Raw genomic sequence first — 17,628 nt, 5'->3', positions numbered from 1 at the left:
TGACAGTACAATTCGACATGTTTATAGGCTAACACGAACACTACAGTAATTAATTTTTCTCAATACAAGAAAACGAAAATCACTCACTTCCCTGCAAAAATCAAACTAACAAGCAAGGGTGAATGACAAGGACCTTGGGTGAAAGCTGTTTCTGCTCCCGCCGTGACGTCACACTTTTACTGCGTCTTAGGTTTTCAAAGAAGAGTAGTTATGACGCGACCTTAAAAGAGGAAAGGAACAGTAGAGTCTACGGACCTTGGTAATAACGGGATTTACACACATGATTTCATATTGGTATTCTGCTATACAGTAACAGACGATTAATTCATACATGCCAGTGCGGTCAAATTGCATCAAGATCTTCACTATTTCTTTAAAGTACGAAATTAACAGGTATAAGTAGAGATGCAAAAGTTCCAAATAAAAAGCTGTTGTTTAAAAAAGTTTATTTGCACGACATTTTTTGTTTTTTAACATTTCAACAGCACTTCATCTTTCTTTTCGCACGAAAAACATTCTGCATTCTGAGAAATTATGAGAAGTTCAATAATCAGGGATAACCATTCATTTGATGGGAAAGAAAAAGCGCAAATCAGTGGGCACAATGGGTTTTCTAGTTTGAACGAATTGTTTATAGAGCCTATTAAAGTGATGTTCTATGATAAAATGTTTAGTGAAAATTTAATGATGTCAGCAACAGGGTTGGCTGGTTTAAACCAGCTGGTTTTTTCAAAAAAACCAACTGGTTTAAACCAAAAAACAAAAAAATGTTCGTAAAAGTGTAAGTGTTTGTAAAATCTTGATGAACACACATTTGTGGGTTATCACGTTTCACTCCAATATATTATTCGTATTATATTCAGACCTAAATTCCCCATTCATTACTCAAAAAGATTATACTACAAAAGCAACTTTTTTTTTTTTTTTTTTTTTTTTTACAAGTTTATAAATGTTTATTTTGTGATTTTTTGTAGTTGTTATTATTGTTATGCAATTGCAATCGAAGAAAAATTCTAAATATTGTTTCGTTTCAATGTTTACTATTGATAAAATACATCGAAAATGCCGTACTTTGTGTGTGTGTGGGGGGGGGGTCATACAGACCCCACGAGAGGCATTTAGTGAAATAAGTATCTTTGGTATCTATTTATGTATAAATGAGTCTGAGCCAGAGTGGACTCAAATAATTCGTATCTTTATACACTTTTCTTATTGATATACAGATTAAGTCGGTGTATTTCTTTAATTTGGACCAATAAAAGTCGTTGTTAACTCACTTGAACTAAATTAGTTCTTCTGTACTCCGTCGTACTTTGAAATTGTTCATATGTAATTCTGTGTAATGGTTTCACTTGTGCAACTGTTTATCTTTTTGTCCTTCTGAAATGACTCTTGACAGTTATATTAAGAAGCATGTAAAGATCAGTACAACGTTTTTCTATCAGGATTCCTTCGTGAGTGAGTCGGCAGACGTATCGCATTTGTGACCAATTAGTCCTGGTTCCGAGTTCAAATGGAGGACAATTTCTCTCGGATGTAACTCGAGAAGCGGCTTTTATTTCGCTTTAAGCTTATGTGACCCCTTCCAGCATAACCCGGTTGTTGCATAATAACATCAAGGCGAAACAAACTTATTTCTGTCCATATATGATATGAATATATAGAGCAAATCATTTAAACCATAAAAACCTGGTTTAAACCAAAAAAACCGGTTTTTTTTGTTTTGTTTTTTTTTTATAAAAACCATGGTTTTTGCCAACCCTGGTCAGCAATAACCGTTTTGAAAATCTAGTAGTTAGAAATAGTGGAACAAAGTTGTCATTTGGAATTTATGCATAAATTAAACGTCAGTAACAGTTTTGGTGCTAAAGACATTTTGTGTTGGAGACTACGTGGAACAAGTTTATCTATCCATTCATATACTTAACATTCGTTTAAGTCGTTGAAATTCGAGCAGGAGAAGGTTAAGATACCATATCCAAGCTTCCCATTTCAAATATATCCACACGATTAACACTAACACTAACGGAAGAATAAATTCTGTAAATAATGTACTTTACTAACGTTAAACTAACATCATATCGAAATTGGACGTTTAGGCCTTCAATTTTGTAAGTTGAACATATATTTGGTTTTAATAGAGTATCTGACGCTCACATTGACTTATGATACTTTTATTTTTCTTGTCCGCCAGTTTGAGTTTAGGCAACCCAATAAAACACATATTAAGAGATAGGCCCGTGTACCATAGTCACTAATGCTTTTGCCTTTGGTGCAAGCGGTCCCGGATTTGATTTCTGGTGAGGACACTAGATCGGAAAGGAATAAAAGCTTTCCAGGCTATTAGCCTGACTAAGGGTTTCCTGGATTTTCCTCATTCACACTAAGCAAATGCCGGAATGGTACCTAATATACAGGTTTCAGGCCACGTCCCCTTTCCCCGAATATGTGCTTGCCAAAAGACGTCATCCCTCATGCATAACAGGCTTAAGTCACATATGTGAGTAATACCTAGAAATATATATATATAGAGAGATTAAAATATATAACTGAGGTACTTTGTAAGATTAGGCAACCAACATGACCGTTCTATTATGCTGGGTTGCATAACATCAGCGAAAAACCATTGTATGCCAGTTCGAAAAATCAATAAACAGCTAGCCCCGGATTGAACATTTTTTTCTAATTGTACAATCAGCTACAGGAACACAAAAGGGTAGCCGAATAAGAAAATGATTTTTAAAAACAGGTGAAAATTAAGGTTCTTTTCTCCCCAAACAATTTTTTTTTCTTCATCTTTAGGTATAACTGCAAATTCAATTTTCGAATGTTAATTCAATGCAAAAGAAATCAAAACTGAACACGTAATAATTAATTTTCTATAAATGAAAGATCATATTTTCTAGATTTAGAATATATCCTAATTAACAAAATTTAAAAATTCGTGACTAGAGACACTAACCGGATATGTATTTTTCTCAACTACTATAACGTACTGTACTTCAGATTTAAAAAACGATAGTTATTATATTGTATATATATGAACAATACAATATCATGATTTCAAGTACAGATTATCTTATAATACAGTTTTATTTTACATTTAAAGGTATTGGGTATTGTTAGGTTTTATAAATACTATTATTATATACTTATACGTATCAAGTAAAGCTAAAGCTAAATCAAACAATCGTCTTTCTTACAATTTCAATAGCTTCTATACATTAAATACGAGGCACATGTAAAAAAAAAAAAGCGCGGTTGGCAACACTGATGAAGTAAAGCATGCGCAGGACTATGTCCTAGTATTCTGTGCTTGCAGCTGAGAAAGAATCGTCAGAGTGGAGTTGCGTACGTGCGAGTAGCAGCAAGGTAAAATTGGTACCGTAATACAAAATCCAGCCAAATGTGAAGGGAGATCTGTCGTAAGATTTCTGAACATCAAAGGGGAGGATACGGCTGACATCCATCGCGAACTGTATGCCACTTACGGACTGACAGTAATGAGTGAAGGAAAGGTGAGGCAATGCTGCAATGTTTCGCGAATGGCGTTGAAATGTTCATGACGATGAGCGTAGCGGAAGGCCCACCTAATCTTTGTTTTACCCTAGGAAGAATATAAAACGGAAATACGTCAAACGCGTCAAACCAATGTAGCCAGTAACAAAAAGTGCACTTTTCTGTCAGAAAGGATGAAAGACTATTGTCCCTTTATACATGTGCATATAGTCTCATACAACAAGGTTACAGACCTTACGGTTGCCTCTATTCGTAGAACAAGTGGGAAGTGAACAACACAAGTCACTTTATGTAGTTATTTATATCTTTACTTAAAATAACTTAATAGCGTGTGTAATCCAATTTTATGTATGGCCAAACGGCAAAGCAGAATAAAAAGATTTTCGGTTTATATTAGACCCCAATCCCAATTAAGATGTTATCATATCACATTAATTATAATAGCATACCAAGGAGGAGTGGGGAGGAGTCCGAATTTTTGCAAAAAAAAATTAAGTATCTCACTAGCCGCTCAACTTAGAAAGCTGAAATTTGACATTTTTCAAAAATAAGCAGACAGCCCAGGAATTTTAGCGTTTTTGAAAATTCCCTTCAGATTCTAAACCCTTCTAACATTCAATTTTTTTTTACACACACCCCCTGGATAGAAAAGGAATCCAATTCTTTCTTCAAATCCAATTCCATCAATCAGTGTTGTATGTTTATTGCATCAATTAAAAAAAAAGGTTTGCTAATTTCTTTCCTTTCAAAATATGAAGTAAACACATGCTCATGTCTGGTTTTGTAAAGCACATGATTTCATTGTTTCGGAGTTTCGATCAAGACAATCAACAAAATAGACATGCTTAATCCTTCTCTTTTGGGCGCCGCAGTTCCTTCCGAGAAATAATTAAGCTTTTTTTTTCTTTTTTCTTTTTTAAAGGAAAAATGAAGGTTGAAAGGGAAGAGACCATTAAACCAGTTATCACTAATAATTGAGTTACAGAATATATTGCTTTGTGAATACACCCCCTTTTATTTTGAACATCCCTGTAAGAAAAAGTTTCTGGCGTACGTATTGACTCCCTTTTTAGTGGGAGGTCGCGCTTTTAGTATATTACGAGTTGGTAGTGGGTTGATATGTAAAAATAATCAGAAAAGATTGATATTAGTGTCGAATTCATAGTTTAGGGGTCACTGAGATAAATAGTAACTCTCCCGAAGCTGTTCAAGTCTAAGCTTAGCCCCATCCACATGGTGGGGATGAAAATTAAAATGTCCAAACTCATTAAGATTAGTGTAGAACTCATAGTTTTCGTGGTCGCTAGATGAATAGTGACAATCTCCAATTTGTGCAAATAGTGTTGCTCACGAGACGAGAAATTAGGTTTTCTCGTCTCGTCTCGATCATGGAAGACTTACTTCTCGTGTCAATTATCGAAGGATTAGTTCTCGTCTTATCTCAAAATTTATTCGGATTGTTTTGTAAATTTATTTATGCCCTGAGTTTTCTTAATTTCATCCACAAATTATGAGATTCCCTCCTCATCACGAAAGGTTTACGAAAGGTAACAAAAATTTAAACTATGTTAACTTTTGTAGCAGTAGTGTGGCCAGGGAGGACGATCCGGGGCTATACACCCCTAAAAGTTTTTTTTTTTTTTATTCCTGCATTATTATTTTTGTCAAAGTTATAGGTAGCCAATTTAAAACTGTCAAAGTTAATAGCCTATGCTATTCTTATTTTCAGTGCACTGTATTTTTTATGTATTTTATTGTTATTTACGATGTAGAACCTGTTTAAATGCGCTTGCCCTTTCTCTATTGAAAGTATTTAAGCAAAACTAAATTCGCTTGAACAAGTCATTGAAGAGGTGGGGGAATATAAATTTGTAAAAAATGAAGCCTAAAACAACTTTTACGGGGGAGGGTTCCGGACCACCCACTATCCTGTGTGGTATTCCATACTACTGGTGCGTAAAGAAATAACGGTTTTTAAAAGAACCGACAGATTTTTTCAAAAACTGGGAAGATTATGAAAATTCCGATTTTCAGAGAAAATTCTTTCGAATTTAAAAACTGTTGCGTTTGTAACTGATGCCGATTTTAATGGAAAACCGAACCGTTTTTTAGTAGAAAAACGAGCCGGTTTAAGACCAAAAACAGTTTTGGTGAATTCGGTTAGTGACAGAATTTAAAATGTTTTAGAAGATTGTGGTAAAAACAAATTAAACTTCAGAGTTGACTTGCGCGGCAGTTTATAATTGTTCGTGTGTCCAGCGTAGCTGGTAAGTTCATCTAGCATATTAATATAAGTGCTTGCAACCCTAACGGTAGCCGACAACAACAGCAGAAGCATGACACAAGTAAGATTGTCAGATTTACTCTCACTCAAATATTAGTGTATCGGAAAACTTTTTTAAAATGGAGCTACTTTTGCAGTAGATAAACGAAGAAAGTAAGACTGACTGTTAGAATAATAATAGAGGTATGCAAACTCATTCTTTATCAGTTAAACTTCTTACGATAAGGTAAGTTTGGCAACATGAGCTCAGTTGTTGCCACGTCGGCGGAAGCGGGATGACAGTTTTGATTCATTGTGTTCTGTGATAGTTCAGTGAATTTTGTTGTGCAAATTTCTTCTGTTTTGTTTTATTTTGTTATTTTCTTGTTATAGTTATTCTGTGTTATCTGTGTTACTATTAGTGCTGTTAGTAGTTAATTTTGTGTTTAACTGCTATAGTGGTATTTTTGGAGACAGTGGCTAAAAATTCCCACATTGTTATAAGAAGCAAAGAAAGAAGGGAAACCTCTTTCTACTGGTGAAAAAATCATGTTATTAAACGTTTATTCATATTTTCGAAACCAGGCAGTGAAGCTGGAGAGAGGGTTTGTCCTTAGGCGTCAAGGCATCTCTGAAAAAAAAAAAGGGGGGGGGGGAGTAATAGTGTGATTCATACCATGACTGAGAGTGGGTAAATTCTTGGAGCTGACCTCGTTTTTCGCGGCACAAAAACAGCTGATTATCACAAAGAATTTGAGCAGCAGAATATGAATATTTCCAAGAAATACTCTTTCCGAATGTACCACCAAATTCCGTGATTGTTATAGATAATGACCGCACATACTCAATAAAAAGACGAAAAAATCCTTACGAAATCATGTTCCAAAAAAGAAATTGTAGAGTGGTTAAAAAGAAAAGTGTTGAATGTGATTCAAGCTGCAACAAATTTGAAGTAATACAAATGTTAAATAAAGTTGCATCTAAGTTGCATCTAACAGAAGTCTCCTACAGAATAGAAGGCATTAAGTTCTTCGTCTCCCCCTTATCATTGCGAACTCCCTCCCACTGAACTTGTGTGGAGTAAAGATTTGGGTGCTTCTTGCCTCCAGGAATAGATTACGTGAGGTAAGTAATTACAATTCCTCTTCTATTATTATTATTATTATTATTATTATTATTGAGTCGCTTACCGCTGCGCAGTTTGGTTTGTGTTCTTTTTTATTTTCTCAAATCGGCTTCCTCCTACTCATAATAAGTGGCAACATCGCGCTAGTTGAACGTCATTTCCGTTTTATAATCTTCCTAGGGTGGGACAGAGAGTAGTCCAGACGGATGATCTGGTGGAACGCGTTAATGAGAAAGTGCAATCCACTCGTCGGTTCATAATAACTGAACTAGCCAAAGTTTCCAGAAGTGTCTGCAAAAACAGTGCATCGAATTGTAACTGACAAGCTGGATCATCACAAACTGTGCCAAAAATGCTAATGCTGACAGACGCTCACAAAGAAAAAGAATGACACGTGATTATTATTATTATTTGGTCCACTGTGGGAAGGATGGAGATGACCTTTTTTCTCACATAATGACGGAGAATTAAACCTGAATAATGTAAACCTCTGGGGATTAGAAGCAGCAGTCAATGAATGCAATGCCAGCACTCAAGTTCTAAAGAGAAGAAATGCAAATAAAATCATGTGTTTTGAAAGCCATTACCATCAGTTCACAAAACCCTGTGTTTTGAGACCAAAAGGGTGTGATTCATGTGGAATTCTTGAAACCAGGATGAACAATTACAGTAGACGTGCATTGTCAAAAATGACTAATTTGAAATGTGCCATCCAAAATCGGCGGAGAGAAATGCTACGCTCTGGAATTCTTCTGATCCATGACAAAGCCAGCCAGCCCCCACACAGGTGCTCATATACTGTTGAGACAATTCAAAGATTTCGATGGGAAATATTCTATAATCCTGCTTACAGCTCGGACCTTGCCCATCGATTTCTTTCTTTTTCTTCACCTGAAAATGTGCCTTCCATCGAAGCGTTTCAATGATAGTGAACTGCTCAAAACCTCAGTTCTGGACTAGCTGCACTCTCAGGAGGCAGATTTTTTTTTTTTTTTTTTTTTTTTTTTTTTTTTTTTTTTTTTTTTTTTTTAAACGCAGATGGTATACAGAGGCTTGTGCCACGTTACAAGAAATATCTGATGGTTTGTGGCAAGTAAGTCGCGTTAAGGTATGTACTTGTATATCTCACAATATTTTTTTCAAATATCATATGCCTTGTACATATCGTGCCACTATAATCCAAAGGCACAAACACAATATTCAGCCATTGTGCCGACCAGTGCTCACACAGGACCAATAACTTACTTGGAAGCTGCTCAGTACAACCTTTAACCTATGCCATCTACTGAACTAACGTATCAATCTCTGATAATGGCTCTCAACCTCCGAACTTCACACTGTTCAAAGTATATAAAACAAACAGTTTACAATTCTATTCTATATTCGCATGTTCTCGTAAGTCACTGAACATTGTCCTATCACTTGAGCTTAGCCATCCCTACAAATACCAGCGACACCTTTGTTTCTAGCCCATTTATTTATATAAGGAATTGGTTTCGCGCTTTTTTAAATTTTTTTTTAATGAACTGTAATTCTGATGCTTTGAATTTACTGATTGCTTTTTCCAAATCTGCTTAAATGTCCCTTGTTTGATGAAAATTAAATTTTGTAATATATAATTTTAATCCTTAATAAATCAAATTTAAGTATTAATAACTATATATATAATGCCACTTCATTTCAAAAAAGCAAGGGACATTTTACTAAGCTTCAAGAAATTAGTATAAATTCATATCATTAAAATTCCAGTTCATTTCAATGGAGACAGACAATCCCTCATATTCTAAAATTTTGTTACAGTTTAAAGAGAAAAAAATGCCCAAAGATGAGACATCTATTAACAGATAGATCTTATTGAGCTGAACAGATTGATGAGGTATATCATGCGTAGTTTTTGTGAACCTGCAAACTCATTACTAGGAGAAACTATGCCATTTATATAGCTGAAACTCAAACATATCTTTATTAAGTTTTTCATTATGACTCTAGCGAAACGACTGTTCATAGTATAGTTAATGAGAGCGAGCATAAAATTATTAACTACTAAATTTTAATTTCTTTTTAACTCCTCATTGACTCAGGAAGATAATTGTTTTGTACGCTTAACTCACTCTAAGATGAATAAACTCAGATTCGAATATATTAAACTAGTAAAAAGTTATGCGATGTATACACTGCGACGTAGGTAAATTGGCACTGAGAGGTTAAATATGATATTGTCCGAAAATGAAAGACACATCAATCGATAGATCACATCGAGAGGAAACAAGGATGTTTCTTGCGCTAAACAGCATGTCGTTTGATGGATGATTTTGATTCTAAAGAAACTGATTATTTATTCATTTACTTGTACTGCATATATAAAAATATCGCTTTTAAGCAGAACACTATCTATTGCTCTGTTTTCTACAGCCACACACATATATCGAATATCAATACGCTCAAAAATAATAATAATGACGCAGGTACTCAACAGACGTTAATATTTCTGATCAAAGAAAGAATTTAAACACTGACACCCATATGCACAACAGCTAGAAAACTAACTAAATAAAAGCAACCGAAGGGACTCAAGATTCCATTATATTAATTATGAATATTCCGATCATACAATTAAACTTTTTACATCCAACGCTTTATACCTAGTACCGTAACTCTTTTAGTGCAAAACATTATTAGAGCCTTTCTATTTCAAGTGTGCCCTTGATGACGCTGCTGTCGATGTGTGTTTTTCCGTACCTCCCTCAAAAGATGAGGGACAAACTGCTATGGCCGAGATCCTTCAATAGTTGAACGCGCACAGGGCTGCCATTCCGAATTCTTTGTGGGCTTCGCTGTGCACTGTCTTGTACTACTTGGAAGTAGCCTACGATCTTCACTCGCCAAGACCAAACGACTGAATGACATGTTGGCAACTCAGCCGAGGTCATTCACTTCCTCCCTCAAAGCAAAGGGAAGATTTCCTCCGCAAAAAGGCGGCGGGGGTGGGATCGAAATATATTTTACATATTTTCCGAGGGCACGGCTGAAATAGACAGGTTCTAATATCTTAAAAGTCATGGAAATAACCACATAAATTTGATAGAAACTCTTCAAAAGGAACTTGATTTCTACCTTAGGAATAGAGGATAGAAGACCATCCAATCTGTGAGCTGTCACGCGTGGATTGGCTCGCAATGCGTCGAATACAGTACGGATCTTGCTCCTTGTCTGCTCCGAGACCCCTCGATGGTTCCCGGCCGAAAGGAGGGCACTCCCTGACTGGAAGAAGTTGCTAAGAGCCCCGCCCATGTTGCGGGTGACTCCTAGTGACACATACCTTGTGCCACCTAAAAAGAGAATATTTTCCTTTTAAACATCGTATTTCTAAATCTATACACTGTTTGATTTATACGACCCAACAGTCACAAATGTCACACAGATTGCTTTACTAACAGTAAGTGCTTCCACTAATTACACAATGCATGGCGCCTACAAGGTATCAAAACTTAGACAAAATTATGAAGTTAGAAAACGAAAAACAATAATGGACTTGGAGGTAGAAGTCATTAGCATATAACGCAAAAGAGTGAGTAATAACTAATTCACAGACATCTGATAGGTTGTAATAAGACATGACGCAAGACTTATTATTTTGTCACGACACATTGTTAATTTTCAACGTAAACAATAAAAATGAATACTAACTTCTTTCTTTCACTATGTACACTACACTATAACAATCTTAACTACTGCCGTTATGTTCATATAATCAAATTCAGTTTACTTTTTTACACTTCTGATTAAATTTTGTTTTTCTTCGGCTTTTGTATTATTAAATCATGTAACCACAATCATACAACAAACAGAACTGCCTGCCACATTGAATAGGGTTGGACTCAGCGGATCGCCCTGCAGTACACCTAATATTAGATGTATCCAGTTTTAGTGCTTTATACACACACACTCTTTTGAGCCATTATGTTCGAGGTGAATCTAGTTTCTTCCCTGCAGCCGATTAGATTTTCTAGTTTCTCGAGTAGTCTACAAATATGACGTACACTTTTTTGTGTGTGTATGTCCCATTAGTGCTTCTTGAATGTCCTTGAGTCCGCGACCATTAGTGTACATCCGCCTCATCTAAATCCAAATTGCTCCTCCAGGATGAGTGATTCTATCTTATTACATATCCTTTGGGTGAGCACCCTCGTAAGCACTTTAAAAAGTTACGGAATCCAGTGCTTAGTAAGAGTTCAAGTTACTTACTCTTCCCTTTGTATACATTTTGATGTTTGATTCGCGCCAGGTGGCTGGGATGTCTCCTTTCTTGAAAGACACATTTAGGAGCTCACTCCAAATACAGCCAAGGCGAGAAAAGGCGTCTTCAGGTGTGCGCTGTATAGCCCATCCAGTTCTGTTGCCCTTCGTAGCTTCCCTGCTTTGATGGCTTTCTCTATCTCATTTTTAAAGGATGGTGTGCTGGCTTCCACGACATCACTGATTCTTGGGCTGGTCTTGTCTTCATACGTATCTCTCTCTCGTGTGTGTTTCACATGTTTCTATATTAATGTAATCTGGGAAACGTGGCTTGAACGGTGTGCTCTATAGGAATCATGTTCTATACTGTCCACCAATTTTCCATCATCTCTTTCCTTATAGACTCGTTTCCTTCGCTCAATAAGAATAGTGTATTCCTTTCTCTGTATGTGCTAGTACAGTAGGTCCTCCTCAGTCAATGTGCTTCTCACCTTGTGTAGGCTCCTTAGTATGGATTTGATGTGGTTCATAGCATTTATTTTCAAACCACATTAGTACTCTACGGGTGACTTTCTCAACTATTTCAATTGCTATCTTTATAAGCAGAACCATGTAGATCATCGCTTAGTTAATGTTATTCTTAATGATTTCACAATATGTAAATAGGAGTCAATCCATTCTAAGTGATCCAGCATGTGCCACTCGACCATCTCGAAAAATATATTTTCTTTTCATAAACGTTTATCCTTATATCAGGGTACTTCAAAACCACAGTTAATTATTTTTTTCAACATCCCATGGCAACGCAGCGGCTGACGCCATTTTGTGTTTTCTCGATTTCAGGCATTTACGTTGTTTTGGCATCTCTCAAACAAACATCTCAGCATGTGTTTGTCCTACCAAATTGAAAATTGCTGGCGTCTTTAACTTGTGCAGAGCTAAGAATTGTTTTCTTAACATTTTTGTCTAAAACCACTTGAAAAGTGTGAAATCAGGGCCTACAGTAGCAATATTTTTTGGACACTGAAGACATGTTTAGAAAGAGAAAACAACTGAGAGGTTTGTGTGTGCATGTAGTCCGGGGTCATACGCTTATACACAAAAATTTGCAGGCACTCCGAAAGGCCTGAAAAACAATCGTAAAGTTGGAGAATTATATCAATTCGGCATGTTTCACTGTCCAATATCTCTAATGGGCCTGGATAAAAAATCTGAAAGTTTGGGAATAGTTACTCCTTTAAAATACCACAACCCACAACAACAGCACGTTTTATGTTTTTGAGCAAAAGGAAGTCAAAGTATTAAAGAATGACGTCATACGCTAGGAAGTGTTTCATTCAAAATTCAACTGGAAATTCGTTGTTGTGAAGTAAAATAAAGTAGGATAAATGGTTAGTACAGTCAAAGCTCCTAATCTCCTTTCTTTCCTCTAGTTGTGACTCACTGTCTTTATCACACCCACAGCAGCACTGGTGAAGAATGCTGATATCAGCAGAAGGCAAGAAAATAAAAATGCACACTTAACAAAGTCCGTAAGAACTCATTGTTGTTGCTACTTGCTTTATCAATGATATTAAAGTCATGTTTATTCTTGTCTTAACCGTCAACGCATGCAGGAGATTGTTGTCCTATCGTTTGATTTACATTCCTCAGTGAACACTCACTAAACACTAATCGCTGCGTCGCCATGGGATGTTGTAGAAAGTAATTAACTGTGGTTTTGAAGTACTCTTATACCGATTCAACATTTCCTGAACAAATTAGATTTGTTTTGAAAAGGTAGAGCGGTATTTTTCTTTTTTCTCGATCACTTAGCATGGATTGACCCATAGGTCATTTTATCTCTGCTCTCCGATAGAAGGCTGAATTTTCTTTCGCAGGCTATGGAATGACTGTGGTAGGTCTTCATAAGATTCGAACCGTTTGTACGGGTGTATGTTTTCTCAGCAGGGCTTCGTCCGATTTATAAAGAACATTACGTTCTCGCACGTCATATCCTCTTCGAAATTTATAAGAAAAATATTTGAGGTAAGTATACAAAAAATTATTTTATATTTAAGAAAGGTGCATGTTGGCAAAAAGAACTGACCATAGGAGATAATTCTCAGGACCCTCGAGTAAGTTCAGAAAATTACTTTTATTGAAAGAATTCACGCAAAACTACCGGCGGAACTTCGTTCACTAAACTGTTCGTAGGACTGCAATTGCTAGTATTAATAATCGGAATGAATCCCAAATACTAAGTTCTATCTGTATCTTACAATCTACTTTTCTCTTTTCGTCTTATAATTGCACATATGATCTCATGAAATTCTCTCTCAAACAGTATCCAAAAACTGCCTGTCTGTTTACATGCTACTGTACCACCAAGCGCTGACCCCCTTTTCCTGAAGTCGCTTTATTAATATTAAACAACATGGCATGACCATTTGAAAATAAAAAATAATTTATTATTCTTATTATTATTTAATAGTTTGCTGCATTTGTTGAATCAGTGGCATCGCAAGCAGTGAGTGATGAACCAGGGCGTCATGATTTTAGAGCCCTCACAAAGCCAAAGAACCTAACTACAATTTGACACTGATTTTATAAAGACCCTTCGATTCAATGTAAATACAAATAATTATGAATTCGGATTTGTTTACATAAAACATTACATAATGGTGGCTTGAAACAAACCTATCATCTATTCTTGTAATATTAGGCCACTAACATAGGCGGCAGGCAGTGAGCTTACTTCAACATTACAATAAAGAAAGCAAACAAATCTTTCATTTGTTTAGCACTAATAACATCGCTGAGAATAATTGATCTCGAAAATTTATTATTATTATTAGCTATTTGAAAAAAAAGCGTTAAACTTCCCTTACCCAGGGATTCGCGAACATTTATTGCTAAGGACATCTTAAGAATTTACTACGCTGCTAGCTGTATGTTGATATAATACATTGGAATTTATTTCTTTATAATAAATAGCCTTCGAAAAATACTTCTGTCCAACACAAGTGTAATGTTATACTGCAGTGTATCATTTCTGTAAACCTTCCAGATTTTACTATGATTTGACTGCTGACTGATTTTGGTTTCCTTTCTGGTTCTTAGGAAACAAAGGAGATTTTTGAGGTAGATAAGACAAAGTAGAGGTTAAAAGAAATGTTCAGATGGTGAGGTTAATGCATGCACCTTGCAGATTTCTGCGAACTAGAAACACCTGACAACTCGCTGTCATACTTTTCATGAAAACGTTTGAAATTCCAGCACGATCAATTGGTTCGCACAATTGTCATATTAGTGACAGTGTGTGTAACTAGACGAGTGAAACGGAACGGGTTGTGTGACCTTAGTGAACTCTGAACACTGCATAGATATCTCATTCTTATTGGTGTCCGTAATTGGTATTTTTTTTTTTTTTTCTAAAACCTGGTAGAACAAAGATAAAGTCAGCATTTAACATTCTGGTTTCAAAATCGCAAAATAGTATCTAATACAATTATTTTTCACATACACTCATTTTAACCGTCGCACTTGTAATGGTTTTACACATGTAAACCAAAAATACAACTGTATTACTTATTTGATTCTACTGGTTTTAAAAATTTCTTCCGGAGTATGTTTAGCAGAAGGGGTCCAGAAGCACGTAAAAAAACATAAAATTTAGATAGTAGAAATAAGCGAAATCCTATAATTTTTTGGAAAATAATGTTGGACCCCTACACTAACATAATACAACATAAACTAACCTAATGTAAACAGAAATTATCAAAATTGTAACTTCGGTAAATGTTTAGTAATGGGGGACCAACACTAACGAAAACAAAAAATAACCCTGCCCTGCGGGGCTCTAACCTGCCTTCACTCGCTAACGCTCGCTCTGCAATACTGTCTGAATTAAATTTCATTAACCTAATCGAACCGAATGTGAATAGAATAACGCAAAAAAGTTAGTTTAAAAACCTGGCTTCCCAAAGCTAAACAATAGCCCTAACTTTTTTAGAAAAAAAGAGCTGGACCCCTTCTGCTAAACATATGCCCTTCTTCGTTATGAATATGACGCTCCATGCTGAGCACTAAATTTTATCTGCAAATTTTGCAAAATAAGGTTTGTCTAAACTTGACCAGCACTTTGAACACTACAGTTACGAGCTACTGATTAACTTGAAGCATGTAATTTCATTTTGTGTCCGCTTATTACTGATTAAAGGATATCTAAAATAGGATAATTACCCATAATAGAATAGTTGCAATTACGAGAACACAATGCGTTCGTTTCACTGCTCAATACGGTCAGTGAAAAAAGATTTTTTTTTTTTTCTAAATCATTACTAGGCCAATGTTTAGTTAAGGGAAACTAGGTCTTTCTTTTAATCCAAAATATGTAACAATTTCCCTAATTTCTGTTAATATTAGGTAAGGTTTGATATTTTCAAATAGCAGTTCCCTTCATCTAAACGTTAACCTGTTATTATTGCAATCAACTATTTCCATTACTCCACACGCGAGTAAAACCGCTGTACAAGCATTTTTAATTTAGCATAGCACTGATACAAAATCAGTTACTAAGATATTTTACCGGGAAGGTTCTAGATCACAGGTTCTCTTCATAAAGGTTAGTAGCAAGGTTGGTTACTTTTTGTATCAAACTTTAATATTTAATTCACGTAATACAGCCGAACGAGCGCAAGCGAGTGAAGGCGGGATAGAGCCCCGCAGGGCATATTGCTTTCTGTCTTTATTACAGCTCAACGGGAAGGGGGACCTGCGTTTTAGAACCTTACCCTGTTTACCAAGGAATTGTATGGAATTTACTACATGTCAGTATCGATCCTACATAAACTGTGGATTTATAATTTGACGTGAAATTTGAGCCATATACACTCACACCGTAAAGTTTTTTTTTTCTTCCGCAAGCTATCTTAATACAGTACAATATACTTGGAGACCGCAGCATTAGAATACTGTATATCGAACAAATACATACACACACAAAAAAGGAAAATCATTCCAAATAAAAATTAGACAGTACACCATTTCAATCATTAACATACAGGAAACAACACATCAATGTGTGGGAAGCGACTAGGTAAAAACTTTGGCCTGTTTTTATTTGCAGTTGAAAGAGTTAGCGACTAAAATTGATATATCCACATTTATATTTAGAGGAAAATTTATACGTGCCTTGCACCAGTAGCCTGTATTCGATTTTGCAGCAACGAAGATTATGACAGACAAAAACAGGTACTATTATCCTCGCTACTTTAGATCTCGTGAAATGCTCTTGTGTATACATGGACAGTTACAGTATCGAAACTACAACACAATAAATTAATTTGTAGCCTTATCTCTCGTGCCAAACTAATTTCATGTAAGACAAGAAAACATACGCATGCTACGTGTTTTTTCTATAAATTTTGTTACTAAAGATTGACTCCATTAAATATTCAGAAAATATATTGCAATTTCAACCAACAATATCACTTAACTTACGTCAAATTCCTTCCAAACATTAATATAATATTCGGTAACTGTGAAATAATGAAAATTCCCTGTACTGGAAAATACGATACATTTTCCTGCAGTATACGAAACTCCTACCCACCAAACAGCTGAATAGTACCCTTTAACTCTATCAAAGTTCGGACAGATGGCAGCTCAGTAACTGGACAGAACACAGAAGTGAGACAGCAGTGTAACGAAAAGTATATTCACTGCAGAATATCAAAATTTAAATATTATTAGGATTAGGATGTGCTAATTTCCTTAAACCTATTACTATATTTTAAATTTACAATTCGTTTTATGCATGTTTTTTATTATTTGTATTTGCTTGAACGCATGCACAGGTTAACAAAACCAGAACTTTATGTGGGACCACTGAACTCTCTCGCATCTTCGAGATAGTAGAAAGTTACGATTCAAGGAACATACCGACGTGAGATCAGTAACGATGTAGCTCTGAAAAATTAGTAAATGCACTTCCAGGGGAAGAGTCGAGGGAATTTATTCTTGGGCTCATTCATATCCAGTCTTCTATAAATTTACATATTGCAAAGAATGTGGAGAACAATTATGACTGGCATGCGGATTATCGCAATCTATAAAACAATTTTGCGTTGATATAAACCATTACGGAATGAGCCCCACGTTAGCATTTTCAGTAAAAATTTCTGTCAATACATACATTTTTCGAAATTCCAATTCATCCACATTCTCGATCTGGAACTTTACGGACCGTGTTTAATTCAGAATCCGAGGGTTTTTAGCCATTTTTTCAAAACTTTATGGCACATTAGCATACTAAATAACGATAGGAACATGAAAATCACTGTAGATAAGTGATTCTACTTTATATTTTTGTTGAGTATATTCATATTCATATTTATTTACCTGTTCATAGCTTACAAATGAGGACAATCCCCAATTAAGCATTACAGTTGTCAGGTATGGGGTTTACATTCTCTATATGTTATCAGTAAGATAAGTTTCC

At 35.6% G+C, this 17,628-nt stretch overlaps 1 protein-coding gene across 1 annotated transcript in view; it reads right to left on the bottom strand.

Moving 5' to 3' along the window:
* The window catches only part of LOC145686209 (uncharacterized), a 64,530-nt gene extending 47,740 nt beyond the window's left edge, over nucleotides 1-16,790 (bottom strand). Inside the window, exons 1-2 of the mRNA XM_081759263.1 lie at nucleotides 16,629-16,790; nucleotides 10,023-10,237 (exon numbers count right to left, since the gene is read on the bottom strand). Of these exons, the coding sequence (XP_081615389.1) occupies nucleotides 10,023-10,199 (177 nt within the window). The 5' untranslated portion in view covers nucleotides 10,200-10,237; nucleotides 16,629-16,790. The remainder of the gene's footprint in view (nucleotides 1-10,022; nucleotides 10,238-16,628) is intronic.
* Nucleotides 16,791-17,628: the final 838 nt, after the last annotated feature.

The sequence above is a fragment of the Thermobia domestica genome, chromosome 5 (genome assembly GCF_964235325.1).
Source record: "Thermobia domestica chromosome 5, izTheDome1.hap1.1, whole genome shotgun sequence".
NCBI lineage: Eukaryota > Metazoa > Arthropoda > Insecta > Zygentoma > Lepismatidae > Thermobia > Thermobia domestica.
The sequence above is the reverse complement of the archived record's forward strand: the minus strand, read 5'-3'. Positions and strand labels throughout refer to the sequence as shown.